We start from the raw sequence: 15,545 nt of genomic DNA on the forward strand, positions 1-15,545 counted from the left end.
TAGCGGTGGAAAGTACAACTTTACTGCCTGTACTTATCTACCTAGTACACATTAACATGGGTTATTGCATTATAATTACGCTGTAATAAGGTCTCTGAAATGGGTTACATGAATCTGTGCAGTTGAGACATTCACCCCACTGCCCTCCTAATCCAAGTGGGGCATGTCAGTCATAGTCAATACTGTTAGGGCTGGGATGCATTTACAATTTATGACAGTCAGGCAGCCCAATTCAGATCTTTTTGCCACTAATGGGTATTTTGACCAATCAGATCAGATCTTTTGGCAAAGATCAGAATTGGGCTGCCTGTGTAAATGCAGCCTCAGTCACACAGTGTCTGCAAATGCTTTCTTGAACCTTGAACTAAGTGTTGAAATAATTGCTGCTTCTGATAAAAGGCCATAATAAGTTACATAACTTGTGTGGCATGGGCACTAGAACAGACTTCTGTAGAAGTTATCAGTGAGAAAATATGTCAAGAATATTCACTGAAGAGTGACAATGAAATTGAGAATGAAATAACACCTCAAACGTTGGTTCATAATAAAAACTAAAATCTGAACAGTATATATATCCAACACAAACATATATTGTGTGATGTTTACTGATAAAAAAAAGTGGATGTGAAACTGAAACAACTTCCTGGGGGGTTTCTGAAAGACAGTTATAAAGACTTTGCAATGCAATACAACCCTAACATATATTTCAAGTTAGTGGATCAAATAAATGGCCATACTATTTCAAGCATCATTCAGGTTCGCCGCTTGATATCACATAATGCCTACATACATTTTGAACCATTTTGTTCAGCACTCACTCGCTTTAGCCAAAATCAGCTGATCGGCTTCACAAGCGAAGTCACGTGTCACCTCCAGTCTTGACCAACATGGCTGCACGACAGGAGTGAGTACATTCTGTTTTGTATTTTTTCTCTTTGTGTTAAGCGTACATGGCCACTGGTTCTGAATTAAACACATTATAATGCACGAATTGTTAGCTCGCTAGCTATCTGCATAAACCTGATCAATTAAGGTAACTCTCGTTACCGGAGCTAGCTGTCAAGCACAAGAAAATAGCGGCGTACTTTTTGTAGGCTGGCAGTCAGACATCACAATGAGCAACGTTGCCATTAACTAACGAACTAACTAACTAACTATGCCTGTCTGACTTGACATTTATTCGCATAATATGGAGAAAAAAAAACTGGTGGTTACAGCTCCAGTTTTGTTAGGATTTCACTTTGTGGATAATATTAGCTAGTATCTCTACAGACGGGTTGTTTCCGTAATAATTGCCAGGGACCTCACGATACGATATTATCACGATTGGTAGTAGCACATATTCAAACGAGAACTTTGAAGGCCGAAGTGGAGAAGGGTTCCATGTGAACAGCAGTTAAACATGGGTCAGTCGGTCCTAAGAGATGGGCGAACGCCGTTCAAAAGGGAGGGTCGCGACCGATCCCGGAGAAGCTGGCCGGAGCCCGGGGAGAGTTCTCTTTTCTTTGTGAAGAGCAGGGCGCCCTTGAATGGGCTGAGCAGTAAGGGAGTGTGGATAAGAGGTTTTTTTTATTTTTTTATTTTACCGTTATTTTACCAGGTAAGTTGACTGAGAACACATTCTCATTTGCAGCAACGACATGGGGAATAGTTACAGGGGAGAGGAGGGGGATGAATGAGCCAATTGTAAACTGGGGATTATTAGGTGACCATGATGGTTTGAGGGCCAGATTGGGAATTTAGCCAGGACACCGGGGTTAACACCCCTACTCTTACGATAAGTGCCATGGGATCTTTAATGACCTCAGAGAGTCAGGACACCCGTTTAACGTCCCATCCGAAAGACGGCACCCTATACAGGACAGTGTCCCCAATCACTGCCCTGGGGCATTGGGATATTTTTTAGACCAGAGGAAAGAGTGCCTCCTACTGGCCCTCCAACACCACTTCCAGCAGCATCTGGTCTCCCATCCAGGGACCGACCAGGACCAACCCTGCTTAGCTTCAGAAGCAAGCCAGCAGTGGTATGCAGGGTGGTATGCTGCTGGCTTGCTTCTGAAGCTAAGCAGGGTTGGTCCTGGTCAGTCCCTGGATGGGAGACCAGATGCTGCTGGAAGTGGTGTTGTGCATGCAGGAGGGCCACAATAGTGAAAGGGTCCAGAACATAGGACCCCACCACTTAAGAATGGTGATGGGAATACAAGAAAAGGGTAAAGCATTGATTGATAACCAAGATGCACACAACACTGAAATGGGCTATATATACAGCAGTTGAACATGGGTTAAGGGCATAAAATATCAAATAAACAAGAAAGATAAAGATAAGATGGCCATCGTGCATAAATGTATTTTGTCTCCCCACACAAAACGCTAACACGACAGGCAGGTTAAAATATCAAAACAAACTATGAACCAATTATATTAATTTGGGACAGGTCAAAAAGCATTAAACATTTATGTAAATTTAGCTAGTTAGCTTGCACTTGCTAGCTAATTTGTCCTATTTAGCTAGCTTGCTGTTGCTAGCTAATTTGTCCTGGGATATAAACATTGAGTTGTTATTTTACCTGAAATGCACAAGGTCCTCTCCTCCGCCAATTAATCCACACATAAAACGGTCAACCGAATCGTTTCTAGTCATCTCTCTTCCTTCCAGGCTTTTTCTTCTCTTGACTTTATATTGCGATTGGCAACTTTCATAAATTAGGTGCACTGACCTCATTCGTCTTTCAGTCACCCACGTGGGTATAACCAATGAGGAGATGGCACATGGGTACCTGCTTCTATAAACCAATGAGGAGATGGGAGAGGCAGGACTTGCAGCGCGATCTGCGTCAGAAATTGAACTGATTTCTATTTTAGCCCTTGGCAACGCAGACGCTCGTTGGCGCAATACCTGAATAACATACATTTATTTCTACATTTATTTTGCAACGCACGCGACACGAGTGGTGTGGTCAGCCTTTAAGGCTGGGTTAAAGCTAGATAAGAGGGGTGAAAAGGGAACTCCAACCCCCACAAGTGTGTTGCATTGTGGGGAGTAAGTAAGGCCTCCGGTCGGAAGGAAGGCAGTTGATGCGCAACTAACAACGCAGAATTGTCAAGCTCGTCGGGTTTGGCGCAAGCGGATGTCAAACTGAAGAAATCCAACCAGCAGAACTCGTATCACGGTGCTGTTCTCCTCATATCAATATGTAAATATCATCAACGTGCAGGTTACGGCGAGAGCATCTATGACTCTGTTAAGGTAGCCACTTAGCTAGGTGCCGATACATATAGAATCGCAGTATCACAATTCGATGTTAAATAAGTATTGCTCACTATATGTCTGCGGCAGAGGGACAGGAGAGCGGCATAATAATAAATACTCATTTTGATCAGTCAAGTGCTGAAAACATGTTGGCTCACCATTTAAAAGTAAGATTGAAGCTAAATTAATGTTATAGAAAAATATATATGTTTTTGCATAGGTACAGCCACTAGCAGGTTAAAAAAAAGAGAATCGATACTTGAGTCATAGAATTGATATATCGTAAAAAATAGTATTGGAATACTCTACTGCAATGGTCACCAACCTTTTCTGAGTCAAGATCACTTTTGCAGCCAAAAAACAAGCTGAGGTCTACCACTCAGATTATTTTGAAAACATGTAAGCCTATTCAACATTGATAAAAACAGTTCTGTAGGAATGAAGTTTGTGCAGTAGGCCAAAAACATTATCACATCATATTGGCTACAGTATATGTGCTTGGCCTGGCATATTGTTCTTCTAAGACCATATTATATTTAAAAACTCGAGCTTTGATAACAAAATAGATCAGTTGTACCACTTGCGAGGCACAGCTGAGAAGTAATTCACTTTTTATTTTACTGGACTGATGGTACCTGCATCTGATGGTCAGTCTCAGCGGAGGGAGGGAGAGAGCAGCAGAGGGTACGCCTCTCACTGCCCCTACTCTCTCCTTTCCTCCCGTGAGACTGGCCAGAGAGAGGACACCATCCTACCACTGATGGCAAAACTTGAGTTGCACCGCATTGTTTTTGCCTCATGCACAAATTCATGTTCCTACTGTATGACTAGAGAAAGTGAAATATTCCTCAACATTAAAATAGACATGACGAGCTGCTAATAATCAAAACGCAGGCCTATCGATACACTTAGCTACTAATTCATTGCAGCTGTGGCACGAGAGGAAGTAGGGAGAAGCGCGTTTTGTGAAAGTGTTGACAGTGCTGCATAAAAACTTAAAAACAAACTCACTCATAAAAACAGCAGGGCTTTTCTCTATTCTGACTGTTTATCCCTGGTCATGGTTTTAAAAGTTAGGAAATCTCACGTAGACTAGTATCAAACTTTGCTGTGTGTGGAAGCGTTACTAGGCATGGTGATAACATTTTGAGCTATCTAATTGGCCAGCGCACTTGATTTAACGACAGCTCTTCTGGTCCGCCGGGTAGGTGGAGTTTGAAATGGTTCAGAACAGTTTGCCTACCTGGCATGCAGGGCTTCTGAATCAAGTGCACCTTCCGCCAAAAGCTCAAAGTCAAATAAATAAAGGAGCACAAGCCTTCATCGTTGGCTTTTTTACAGATATATTTTTGGTGATCAACTAGGAATGCCTAGAAGATCGACTGGTTGGTGACCACTGCTCTACTGTATCGATTTCCCCCATCCCTACAATATGTCAATGCTCCAATTGTTATTAATTAATATAGAGGTGATATGATGCATTATACTCTATCCTCCTATCATAGCTCTTGTTTAAATATAGTACATCTCTAAAACAGGAAGTGCACATTGAAACCCACTCACATGATCACAGAAGTGTTTAGACATCTTATTGTTGAGTTGACAAAATCTGAGGCAGGTTGGTGATTAACAAGTCTAAGTTTAGTGACCTTTGATCATGTACATCGGTCTTTGTTGTTACTAAATCACACAAGGAAGGGAGCACTCTCCAGAGATCAAGTGTTATCTTTACCACACACTGGGGATCATTGAAACCAGATCCATTTAGGGCAAAACTGTTCTACAGTTTGTGCAAAATCATCTTTTTTGTTGAGTGTAAAACTCTTTGAGTCCCAAAAATGGTCAACCTCTATGTCCTCACCACTTCTGCTAAAGTTTCACTAAAAATGTAACTTTCATAACTGTGCAGTATAATGATAAACAAGGATTTGTTTTTTTACATTGTATATTTACTAAAGGGTTTGTAAGTATTTTTATTGGTTATTGTTTTAGATAGAATCAGCCGAACTGAAACAAAGGCAGGCAATTGTGTTAGCTAACTGAAAATAGAAAACTACTAGACAGTAATGTACAACATATTAACCCATTTCCCAATGCTGTCTTTCTGTAGACCTGTGTATTGGCTGGGTAAAGACACCCTGAGAGTGTCAGCAGCCCTGTTTGCTGAGAACCGGCGGCGACTGTGCCAAGGCCTGAAGGCCAAGGATGGGGTGGCTCCCAAGTCTGTAGTCGTGCTGCAGGGAGGGGAGCAGAAGCAGAGATACTGCACCGATACAGATATGCTCTTCAGACAGGTACATGTAAAGATCGGTGTCCCGCTAGCGGGACAACTTCCGGTGAAAATGGAGGGCGTGCAAAATTCAAATAATCATAAATATTATGGATTTTAAACATTTATGTACATATAAGTGTCTTAAATTGGCTGAAAGCTTAAATTCTTGTTAATTTAACTGGACTGTCCGATTTACAGTAGCTCTTACAGCAAAAACATGCCATGCGATTGTTTGAGGACGGCGCACCACATCAAAATATTTTTCCACCGGCACAGGTTTCATAAATTCACATATAACGATTAAATATTCACATACTTTTTGAAAATCTTCCTCTGATTTGCAATCCAAAGGATCCCAGCTATAACATGTAGTGTTGTTTTGTTAAATAAAATCCTTCTTTATATCCCAAAAAGTATGTTTAGTTGGCGCCATCGATTTGAGTAATCCACTCGTTCACCTTACAGAGAAATTAATCCGAAAATCTACCCCTAAACTTTGTTTCAACAAGTCAAAATAAGTTTCTATTTACTCCTCAGATACCCTAAAATGTAATCAAACTATACTATTTATTTTGGATAGAAGTATGTTCAATAGGAAAGCGATTTTTAGCAGGTGCGTAATGTCTTCATGGCGCGCGCAAATACAAATTTCCACGACTGTGTCCCTCGACTAAAACTGTTATTTCTAATTAGTTTTTAAAGCTGCAAGCCTGAAACCTTGAACATAGACTGCTGACACCCTGTGGAAGCCATAGGAATTGCATCCAGGGAGCTAATTTTCAGAGGATGGTCTCTAAAAAAAAAAAGATTCTGGTTGGTTTTTCCTTTGGATTTTCTCCTACCATATCTGTTATATTCTCCTACATTATTTTAACATTTTTACACAAATGTCAGTGTTTTCTTTCCAATAGTACCAATTATATGCATATCCTGGCCCCACGGCCTGAGCTACAGGCAGTTTACTTTGGGCACGTCAGGCAGGAAGTGGAGAAAAAAGGGGCCTAGCCCTAACAGTCAGTTACAGATATGCCATTGTTTATCCTAAAGCGACATACAGTAATAAGTGCATACATTTTCATATTGATGACCCCAGCGAGAATTGAATCCACAAACCTAGCGTTGCTCTACCAGCTGAGCCACATAGGATCACACATTGATGAGATGGATGGAGGTGTGACTGAGCGGACCCTAGCTGACTCTTTTGACTCATGTGGTTCTGTAGGAGTCCTTCTTCCATTGGGCTTTTGGAGCGACTGAAGCCGACTGCTACGGGGCCATCGATGTGGACACAGGAAAGTCCATCCTCTTTGTTCCCAAGCTGCCTGAGAGCTATGCAACCTGGATGGGAGAGTGAGTCAGTGACTGTAACTCAAACTATATGTGAATGTGATCAGCCTCAGTAGACAGCCTACCACTTTCAGCATCATGGACTCACAAAGACACTCTAAGAATACTCCTTAGGCCTTCTCATTAAAACCGATTGTGTCATTGTCTGTTGACAGGATCCATCCGCGGGAATACTTCAAGGAGAAATACGCCGTCGATGAGGTGCAATACACCTGTGATGTAAGTTAGTGTGTCACGTTTGAATGCACATACTGTACACCTTACCCATCTTTGTAGTGTTGTAGCTTAGCTTGTGATCTTGTAGCTTCACTCGTTTCCCTCTATTTGATAGTGTCAGTTCTCTCTGATCCCTCAACACTTCTGCCTTTCTGTCTGAACTCTTACAGATTGCTGATGTCTTCTCCAAGATGAAGCTTGGAGCTCTTCTCACTTTGGTATGTCCTTAATATATCATGTTGATGCTATGATAGTGGTTTACAGTATAAATTCATTAGATAAAGTATAATTTTAAGAGACTTGAAAGTGGGCCTGATAAGTATATCATGTTTTTTCCAGCGTGGACAGAACACAGATAGTGGGAGTATCTGCCGCGAAGCCTCTTTTGAAGGAATCAGTCAGTACGTATAATTGGCATCAACTGATGTCCATTTGAAACTTTGTATTTCTAATATATTTGGTTGAATGTTTTACCTTGATAAATATGATCTTGTGTCTTATATTTCAGATTCCAAGTGAACAACACTCTTCTGCATCCAGTCATTGTGGAATGGTAAGTACTGTATGATACTATATCCAGCTCGTAACCATTGGTTACAACTATTTTTGTGAAGTCTTATTAGTCTACTGTGGCTGTTTCACACTGAGTCATCTGAGGTGGTGACTGCATCTATAATATGAAGAGAATCATTAAGACATAAATGGTGGTAGAAACCATGACCAAGAATAGAATCAGAAAAACACCTCACTAACAAGATGGTAAGAAGCTGATTTTCCTGAAAGATAGAGGGGAGTGTAAGGCTCCTCCGGCAGTGAGGAATGGATGAGTAATACAGGTATTATTTCTGCATTCATTATGAGATACCAAATATAACGCACACACATAAACACAGAGCTTTAGCTTTGATAATCATTCTTTTGTTTCTGGCTGGGTGCTATAAGCCAGGCCTAGTATGTGTTTGTGCATGATAGAATTAAGCAAAAATGCCTGAGGGGGTGCGGTATATGACCAATATACCACGGCTAAGGGCTGTTCTTACGCACGCCACAATGTGGAGTGCCTGAATACAGCCCTCAGCTGTGGTATATTGGCCATATACCACAAACCCTGAGGTGCCTTATTACTATTATAAGCTGATTACCAATGTTATTGAACAGTAAAAAGTAATGTTTTGTCATACACGTGGTATACGGTCTGACATACCACGGCTTTCAGCCAATCAGCATTCAGGGCTCGAACTACCCAATTTATAATATAGAAATATACCCCTGGCCTATTGATCGAAGAGGCCCTTGACTCCTTGTTCCTTCTCTTCCTGCAGCCGGCTGACTAAGACTGACATGGAGCTGGAGGTCCTGCGATACACTAACCGGATTTCCAGTGAAGCCCATAAAGAGGTAAAATCCTGCAGGACAGACAGACATACCTGCCACAGGGGGAGAAGAAGCTCCAGATTCAGACTCATCTCATTTGATCTGTGCATTTTGGATTTTAGGGGACCGAAAGTATTGGGACAAATTCACTTATGTTTATTAAAGTAGTCCAAAGTTGAGTATTTGGTCCCATATTCCTTGCACGCAATAACTACATCAAGCTTGTGACTTTTCAAACTTGTTGGATGCATTTGCTGTTTGTTTTGGTTGAGTTTCAAATTATTTTGTGCCCAATATAAATTAATGGTAAATAATGTATTGTGTCCTTTTGGAGTCACTTTTATTGTAAATAAGAATAGAATGTTTCTAAACACTTGTACATTAATGTGGATGTGACCATGATTATGAGTAGTCCTGAATCAATTGTGAATAAAGATGAGTGAGAAAGTTGGACGCACAAATATCATACCTCCTAAAAAGGCTAACCTCCCCCGTTATTGTAATGTTGAGAGGTTAGCATGTCTTGGGGGTATGATATTTGTGTGTCTAACTTTCTTACACATCATTATTCACAATTCATTCAGGACTATCCGTAGTCATGGTAGCATCCACATGAATGTAAAAGTGTTTAAGAACATATTCTATTCTTATTTACAATAAAAGTGACTCCAAAATGACACTACTTTATTTACCATTCATTTATATTGGACACCACATAATCTGAAACACAACCAAAACAAACAGCGAATGCATCCAACGAGTTTCTAGAGTCACAAGCTTCATGTTGTAGCGGTATTAATTAGAGAAGGGTAAAGAAGATTTTGTTCGGGCGCCAGGCAGGTATTAACCATGCCGAAAGAAAAATAGTAGAACAGCGAGAGTACCACTACCAGACCCACACACATCAGCAGAAGAGACTGCCTAGAGTGTAGCCTGTTGACCAGATAGTCAGCGGAGAGAAAAAAGAATACACACCCTATAGATCCCACATCACATCAGTCCTTCCACAATTCTTGGTAACCCCACCAAGCATACCTCATATAATAATAATGGCAGAGCAAATAAACAGCAACTTCATACAATAAAGAATGAACCCAGTCATCACACAGAGGATTTGCAATAGTTTGTATTCTCTTCCAGTGGAGGAGTGCAGAGGGTATGAATGTGGGGTGTTCATATACACACTAGTCCAGCTCCAATGAACTTCAATGCATTTAGGAAAATAGAGTCTGTTTCAGAGTAAAGCACTGGAACATAGCGGGAAGAGAAAAAGAGAAAGGGAACAAGAGAGGTCTTAGCTGTGGTTTTTAGGGTGCAGGGGTACGGTCTGACTGTCCGATGGTGTGTTGGGTTGTAGTTTAACGCTTCGCAACAATGTTGCTACTAATCCATTGCGATCCATAACCATCGCGGTCCCAAATGAGAACAACCACGTCGTCGAGCGATCACACCGAGGATTGATTTAAATACTGTATAACTACATACGCTGAAGACAAACAAAAAACTTCTGCAGCATAGCACACACAATCAAAACTGTCGCGCCACCCAAGAGCTCCTCCCCAAAGAGCTGAACGAGCTCTTTTATTTCCTCCTTCCTTACTGCTCATGCGCTCTAGAGTGGCAGGGCACGGTGAAGGCTCCGTGCAGGATTTCGCCACAATGTATTCATTGCGTACTAGGAATATGAGACCAAATATTGAACTTTTGACTTCTTTAGAACACATGTACAGTATATATGAGTTAATTTGTTCCAATAAAATGAGGGGGGGGACTATGTACAAAAAATGCTGTAATTTCTAAACAGTTCACCTGATATGGATGGAAATACCCTCAAATTAAAGCTGGGAGTCTGCACTTTAACCAAAGTGCTGGAGTACACAGCCAAAACAACTAAAAATGTGTCAATGTCCAAATAGTTTTGGAGCTCACCATGTTATGTCATGATTAATATATGAATATAATCAAAGCTAAAAGAATACATCTCAGAGTCATCATTGCCCACTTGCAACCTTGTATATAACAGGCACAGCCAACCTGAAGTGCTGTTGTCTTTCTCCTCAGATCATGAAGCATGTGAGACCTGGACAGAAAGAATATGAAATGGAGAGGTGAGTGGAGCTTTTTATCATGAAGGGTATGCCAGCTATATTGAACTGTGTACCGTATAAAAGTATATTGTATGACGAAAGGCTATGTGGTGTACTATGTCCCGTCTGACCATAAAGGTGATGGTAAAACAGTATGTTCCTTATCTATCAAGGTGTGTTCCTCTGGATAAACTACATTCACAGCACGTCTGATCTGATCACTACTGAAGTCATAAGTATTTGGACAAATTCACTTATAGTGTTTTCAAGTAGTCAAAAGTGTAGTATTTGGTCCCATATTCCTTGCATGCAATGACGACATCAAGCTTGTGACTAAAAACCTGTTGGATGCATTTATTATAAGTAAGAATTGAACATGCTTCTGAACACTTCTATATTCATGTGAATGCTACCATGATAATCGACCATCATGAATGAATCGTGGAAAAGGTTAAAGGCACAAATATCATACCCCCCCATTTTTTACCTCGTTATTGGTAATAGTGAGGGGTTAGCATGTTGTTTTGTAGCCTCTGAACAGCATCTCACTGATCATTATTCATGATTCATTCATGATTCTTCTTAATCATGGTGTTATGAGGATTTATTTAGAAGTGTTATTTAGAAGAAATCTCTTTATCTACTCACTATGAATGATGACTAATCATTTTTCTTTCTGTTACTATTGGGCAAAACATAATCCAAAACAAACTACAAATGCATCCAAGGAATTTGTAGAGTCACAAGCTTGATGTAGTCATTGCGTACAAGGAATATGGGACCAAATACTAAACTTTTGACTACTTTGATACACTATAAGCACATTTGTCCAAATACTTAGGACTTCTTCACATGGGGGGGGACAATACATGAACTGCTTTCATTTCTAAATGGTTAAACAGATGCAGTATGCATGAAAATACCCTCAAATAAAAGGTGACATTGTGTACTGTCACCTCATGTGAAACATTTGATCTCAAACCTAAAATGCTGGAGTATAGAGCCAAATGGAAAAAATGGCTTCACTGTCCAAATACATATGGAGGGGAGTGTATTTTACGATGTAGTAACAGCCACCCACTGAGCTGAATCAATTTCCTGTTTCTAGCTGGCAGCTTATTGTATTTTTAATTAAACCTTCATCTGGGTGGCTGAAGAATGTAAATAATCTGAGCTACTATAGCAGCGCCCCTCGCCAGCTCACAATCTGACTAATTGACTGCAGCAAGAATATGTAATCACTGACTCAAGTCTCCAGTGAATAGACCAATAACCAAGTGAAGATGAGTCCAAATGCTTTTTTATAATACTATCCTCCAGTTAAGTATCAGGCGATGGAGATCTTCAAGGTGGGAGGTTTAGATGACTCCCTTGTATTCTAGGCTAACAAATATCAAAAAGGAAGTTAACCCTTGATTGCACTTCATTGTTAGAGCTGTGGAGCTTCTTGTGTACGGTAACTCATGTCAGTGCTTTTCTGTTGCAGCCTGTTCCAGCACTACTGCTACTCTCATGGGGGAATGCGTCACACCTCCTACACCTGTATCTGTGGAACGTAAGGCACTTCCCTTTGCTACACAGAAATGGGTTAATTTAATGGAGAACATATCTGAAATGCGTGACATCATCTGTGTTACATTTTGACGTACAGAAATTAGGTGCTATTGTTCTATCTGACGTGTGTTGAGTGCCTCTATAATGACCTACTCGTATGCTTAAATCTTCAACAGTGGAAACAACGGCTCAGTACTGCACTACGGCCATGCAGGAGCTCCCAATGACAAGACCATCGATGACGGAGACATGTGGTAAGTCGGGCCATCATTTCACATGATGTGAAGTTATTCCACTCCTTAATTGTCCTTTTTGGGTTGTTTGCTTGGTTTTATTAGATTCTGTGTTCATTTTGTCTTGGATTTGTATATCAAAAACACTTGCAGTGATCTGTTGTTTTGTTTAATGGAATAGTGAATACTCAGAGCTACACCTCCCCTGCTGTCATTAGTATAGTAGGGGGTTGTTTTGTTTAATGGAATAGTGAATACTCAGAGCTACACCTCCCCTGCTGTCATTAGTATAGTAGGGGGTTGTTTTGTTTAATGGAATAGTGAATACTCAGAGCTACACCTCCCCTGCTGTCATTAGTATAGTAGGATGTTGTTTTGTTCTCCCTGTCAGCTGGATCCACTGAGTGGCTCTCCCATGGGTTTACTCATAGATGGAGCACAGCTTGGACTGGGTTTGAACATAAGTCAGGCTACTGTGTGCATAGGGCTACTGATGGAGATTTAAAGTGGCTGTGTGGAGCGCCCATGGTGACACAACATGAACACCTTTGAAAGGCAACTTGTATTCATTCTGATGTACATGCTGTGAACAATTTCTCTGATTTATGTTTGGAAATAATGATGCCGGAATGGCTATAGAGCCCTCTGGGTGAGCAGTAACACTGATCTAACTGTGACGTGTGGTTTTTCCTTGCAGTCTGTTTGATATGGGTGGAGAATACTACTGCTATTCCTCTGACATCACCTGCTCCTTCCCAGCCAATGGAAAGTTCACTCCAGACCAGAAGGCCATCTATGAGGCTGTGCTCAAGTCATCACGGGCTGTCATGGCTGCCATTAAACCAGGTATGATCCTACTGTCCACAGGCAGGATTGAGGAAGCATTCACTGAACATACAGTACATACTTAGCTTGGGCACAAGGAAGGATTATACATTTAATATATTAATTTGTTCTATGGTTTGACTAATAGTGAGTTGTTGAAGTCTGAAGACTACCACAGAACATGCCATATCCTCACCACTAGTCATTATCACCTGCATACTAGGCTGCTTTGAAACTTTTAACCTAAGATTTAAAAACCTGACTGAAGGTGGTCTTGTGTTTCAGAGGTCAAGTGGACCGAGATGCACCGTCTGGCTGATCGGGTTCACCTAGAGGAGCTGGTGAAGATTGGGATCCTGTGTGGGAGTGTGGAGGACATGCTGAAGGTCCACATGGGCTCTGTCTTCATGCCCCACGGCCTGGGACACCTGCTGGGCATCGACGTGCACGACGTGGGCGGATACCCAGAGGTCAGTACCAGAGAGATAGATACAGTATTCTATTTATCAATGCTACAGAAAGTTCTAAATACACTTCCAAAAAGACATATGTCTCTTTCCTTCTAGACAAAGCTAACGTCAGTGTCATGCTGCTTGTTCTTTGTTACACAGGGTATTGAGCGCGTCAGCGAGCCCGGTCTGAAGAGCTTGAGGATGGGCCGTCTGGTGCAGGAACGCATGGTCCTGACTGTGGAGCCTGGTATCTACTTCATCAACCACCTGCTGGACCAGGCCTTGGCCAACCCAGCCCAGAGCTGCTTCATCAACAATGAAGTGCTGGCCCGCTTCCGTGGATTTGGAGGGGTACGTTTACCTATCCACAGACAGTTTATACTCATTAGTTTATGTGCTGGTTTTACTGTCAATGTCAACCACCCAAAGCTTGCACATAGAAACCCCTTTGTCACAATCTACTCCATGGCAGCAAATAATATACACATTATGCTGTTCTGTTAAGTCTTCTGCTATAACTGCTTCCCCTGATTATTATCTGCTGTTGATTATTAACCTGGGCTCTGACCCTCAAATGTGTCTTACTGGATGTTTCCCCCTCCCCTCTCCAGGTCCGTATTGAGGACGACATTGCGGTGACTGCCAGCGGAATGGAGCTGCTCACCTGTGTCCCTCGTACAGTGGAGGAGATTGAGGATTTCATGGCCGACCGTGGAAAATCCTTCTAAATAACGTCACTCATTTCCAAGCTGATCTAACCAAATGGTATTTTCACTCCTAAATCTGGAGAGAATATCTGTTTTCTGATATAAGAGATGCAGTTTTTCTAATGATATCTTGCCAGTCTACATTATGCCATATATAATCAATAATGGATGCATTAGATGCAGAACTTTTCAATCTAGAAAGGTATCTGTTTAATCTCAGTGAATTCAGTAGCATAACACACTAATAAACAAATGCAGGTTAAACTACCTATACTATTTGAAGCTCTTAGTGATAAAGATGATTATTGTGAAAATGCAGTGAATTAAACTGCTGTGGCCATCTTGCCCTGTAAAAACATTGTTGACGGTTGACAATATTTCAGTGCCTGGTTAATTGCTTTATGACTGTGCGCAATAGAGACTTTATTTTCTTGGACGTTTATACAATTCTCATAAAATACAGTGCAATTGAAGTAAATAAACCCCTCAACTTGCAGTTTTGCGTTCTGTGACATTTGTAGATTGTGCTTCCATTTGTAAATGCCAGGCAACATAAAGTGTCATGGAACAGGGTTGGTTTACTACAACTTTGTAGTAATACTGCCAGTCTTCACTAGATGGGGTCCTTAAGTCATTCTGAAGTTCATGTAGCTCCGGTAAGAAGAGTTTCCTTGTATCGATGCCCTTATTCGTTACAGATTTGATTCACACCACCAGTGAACTGGTGTTCAAATAAATGGGATGACTACAAATATGCACTAAATAAGTATAAACAGACATTTATTTACCTATTCTCTCCAAAACAGTGTCAATCAAACCTTTCCCATTTCAATTATGAAGTAGTGTACAGTACATTGCAGATGTTTGCAATAGAATTCCAAATACTAAAGTATAGCATTTCAGTCATACAAATTCAGTTAATTCCCTTTAACTCAAAGTTGCATTGAATACACTGTATTATCATGTCTTTAGCTATAGAGAGTCCATCCCAGATGTAGCATCTCATTACACATACAATACATACAGGATGAGAACACATCAGCCATGATTAATAGGTCCTCAACCTTTTCTTACAGTGAATGTTACTAGGATGGATGCAATCAAAAGGGAACTCCTTGCTCTTGAGGTACAATACAGGATAAAGGACAAAATAATGGGGCAAAATACTTTACTGGCATGGTCAATTTATCACCTTTGTTTAGATGTTTACCAGGCCTACGTGAGTAAA

General features: G+C 41.0%; 1 protein-coding gene across 2 annotated transcripts; it reads left to right on the top strand.

Moving 5' to 3' along the window:
- The first annotated feature begins 735 nt into the window (after nt 1-735).
- Nucleotides 736-14,813, top strand: LOC129834679 (xaa-Pro dipeptidase-like). Of its 2 annotated transcripts, none has more exons than XM_055899892.1 (15): nt 736-904; nt 5,361-5,544; nt 6,745-6,872; nt 7,025-7,088; nt 7,256-7,303; nt 7,425-7,486; nt 7,594-7,638; nt 8,408-8,483; nt 10,521-10,567; nt 12,033-12,101; nt 12,277-12,354; nt 13,031-13,179; nt 13,444-13,628; nt 13,770-13,961; nt 14,222-14,813. In XM_055899892.1, exons 1-15 carry the CDS (start codon nt 888-890, stop codon nt 14,336-14,338), a joined length of 1,461 nt encoding a protein of 486 aa, XP_055755867.1. In that variant the 5' UTR covers nt 736-887; the 3' UTR covers nt 14,339-14,813. The 2 variants fall into 2 exon arrangements, with proteins under 2 accessions (XP_055755867.1, XP_055755868.1); XM_055899893.1 differs by lacking the exon at nt 736-904 and adding an exon at nt 3,219-3,247.
- The last annotated feature ends 732 nt before the right edge of the window (nt 14,814-15,545 follow it).

Source organism: Salvelinus fontinalis, chromosome 35 (assembly GCF_029448725.1).
Source record: "Salvelinus fontinalis isolate EN_2023a chromosome 35, ASM2944872v1, whole genome shotgun sequence".
Taxonomy (NCBI): Eukaryota; Metazoa; Chordata; class Actinopteri; order Salmoniformes; family Salmonidae; genus Salvelinus; species Salvelinus fontinalis.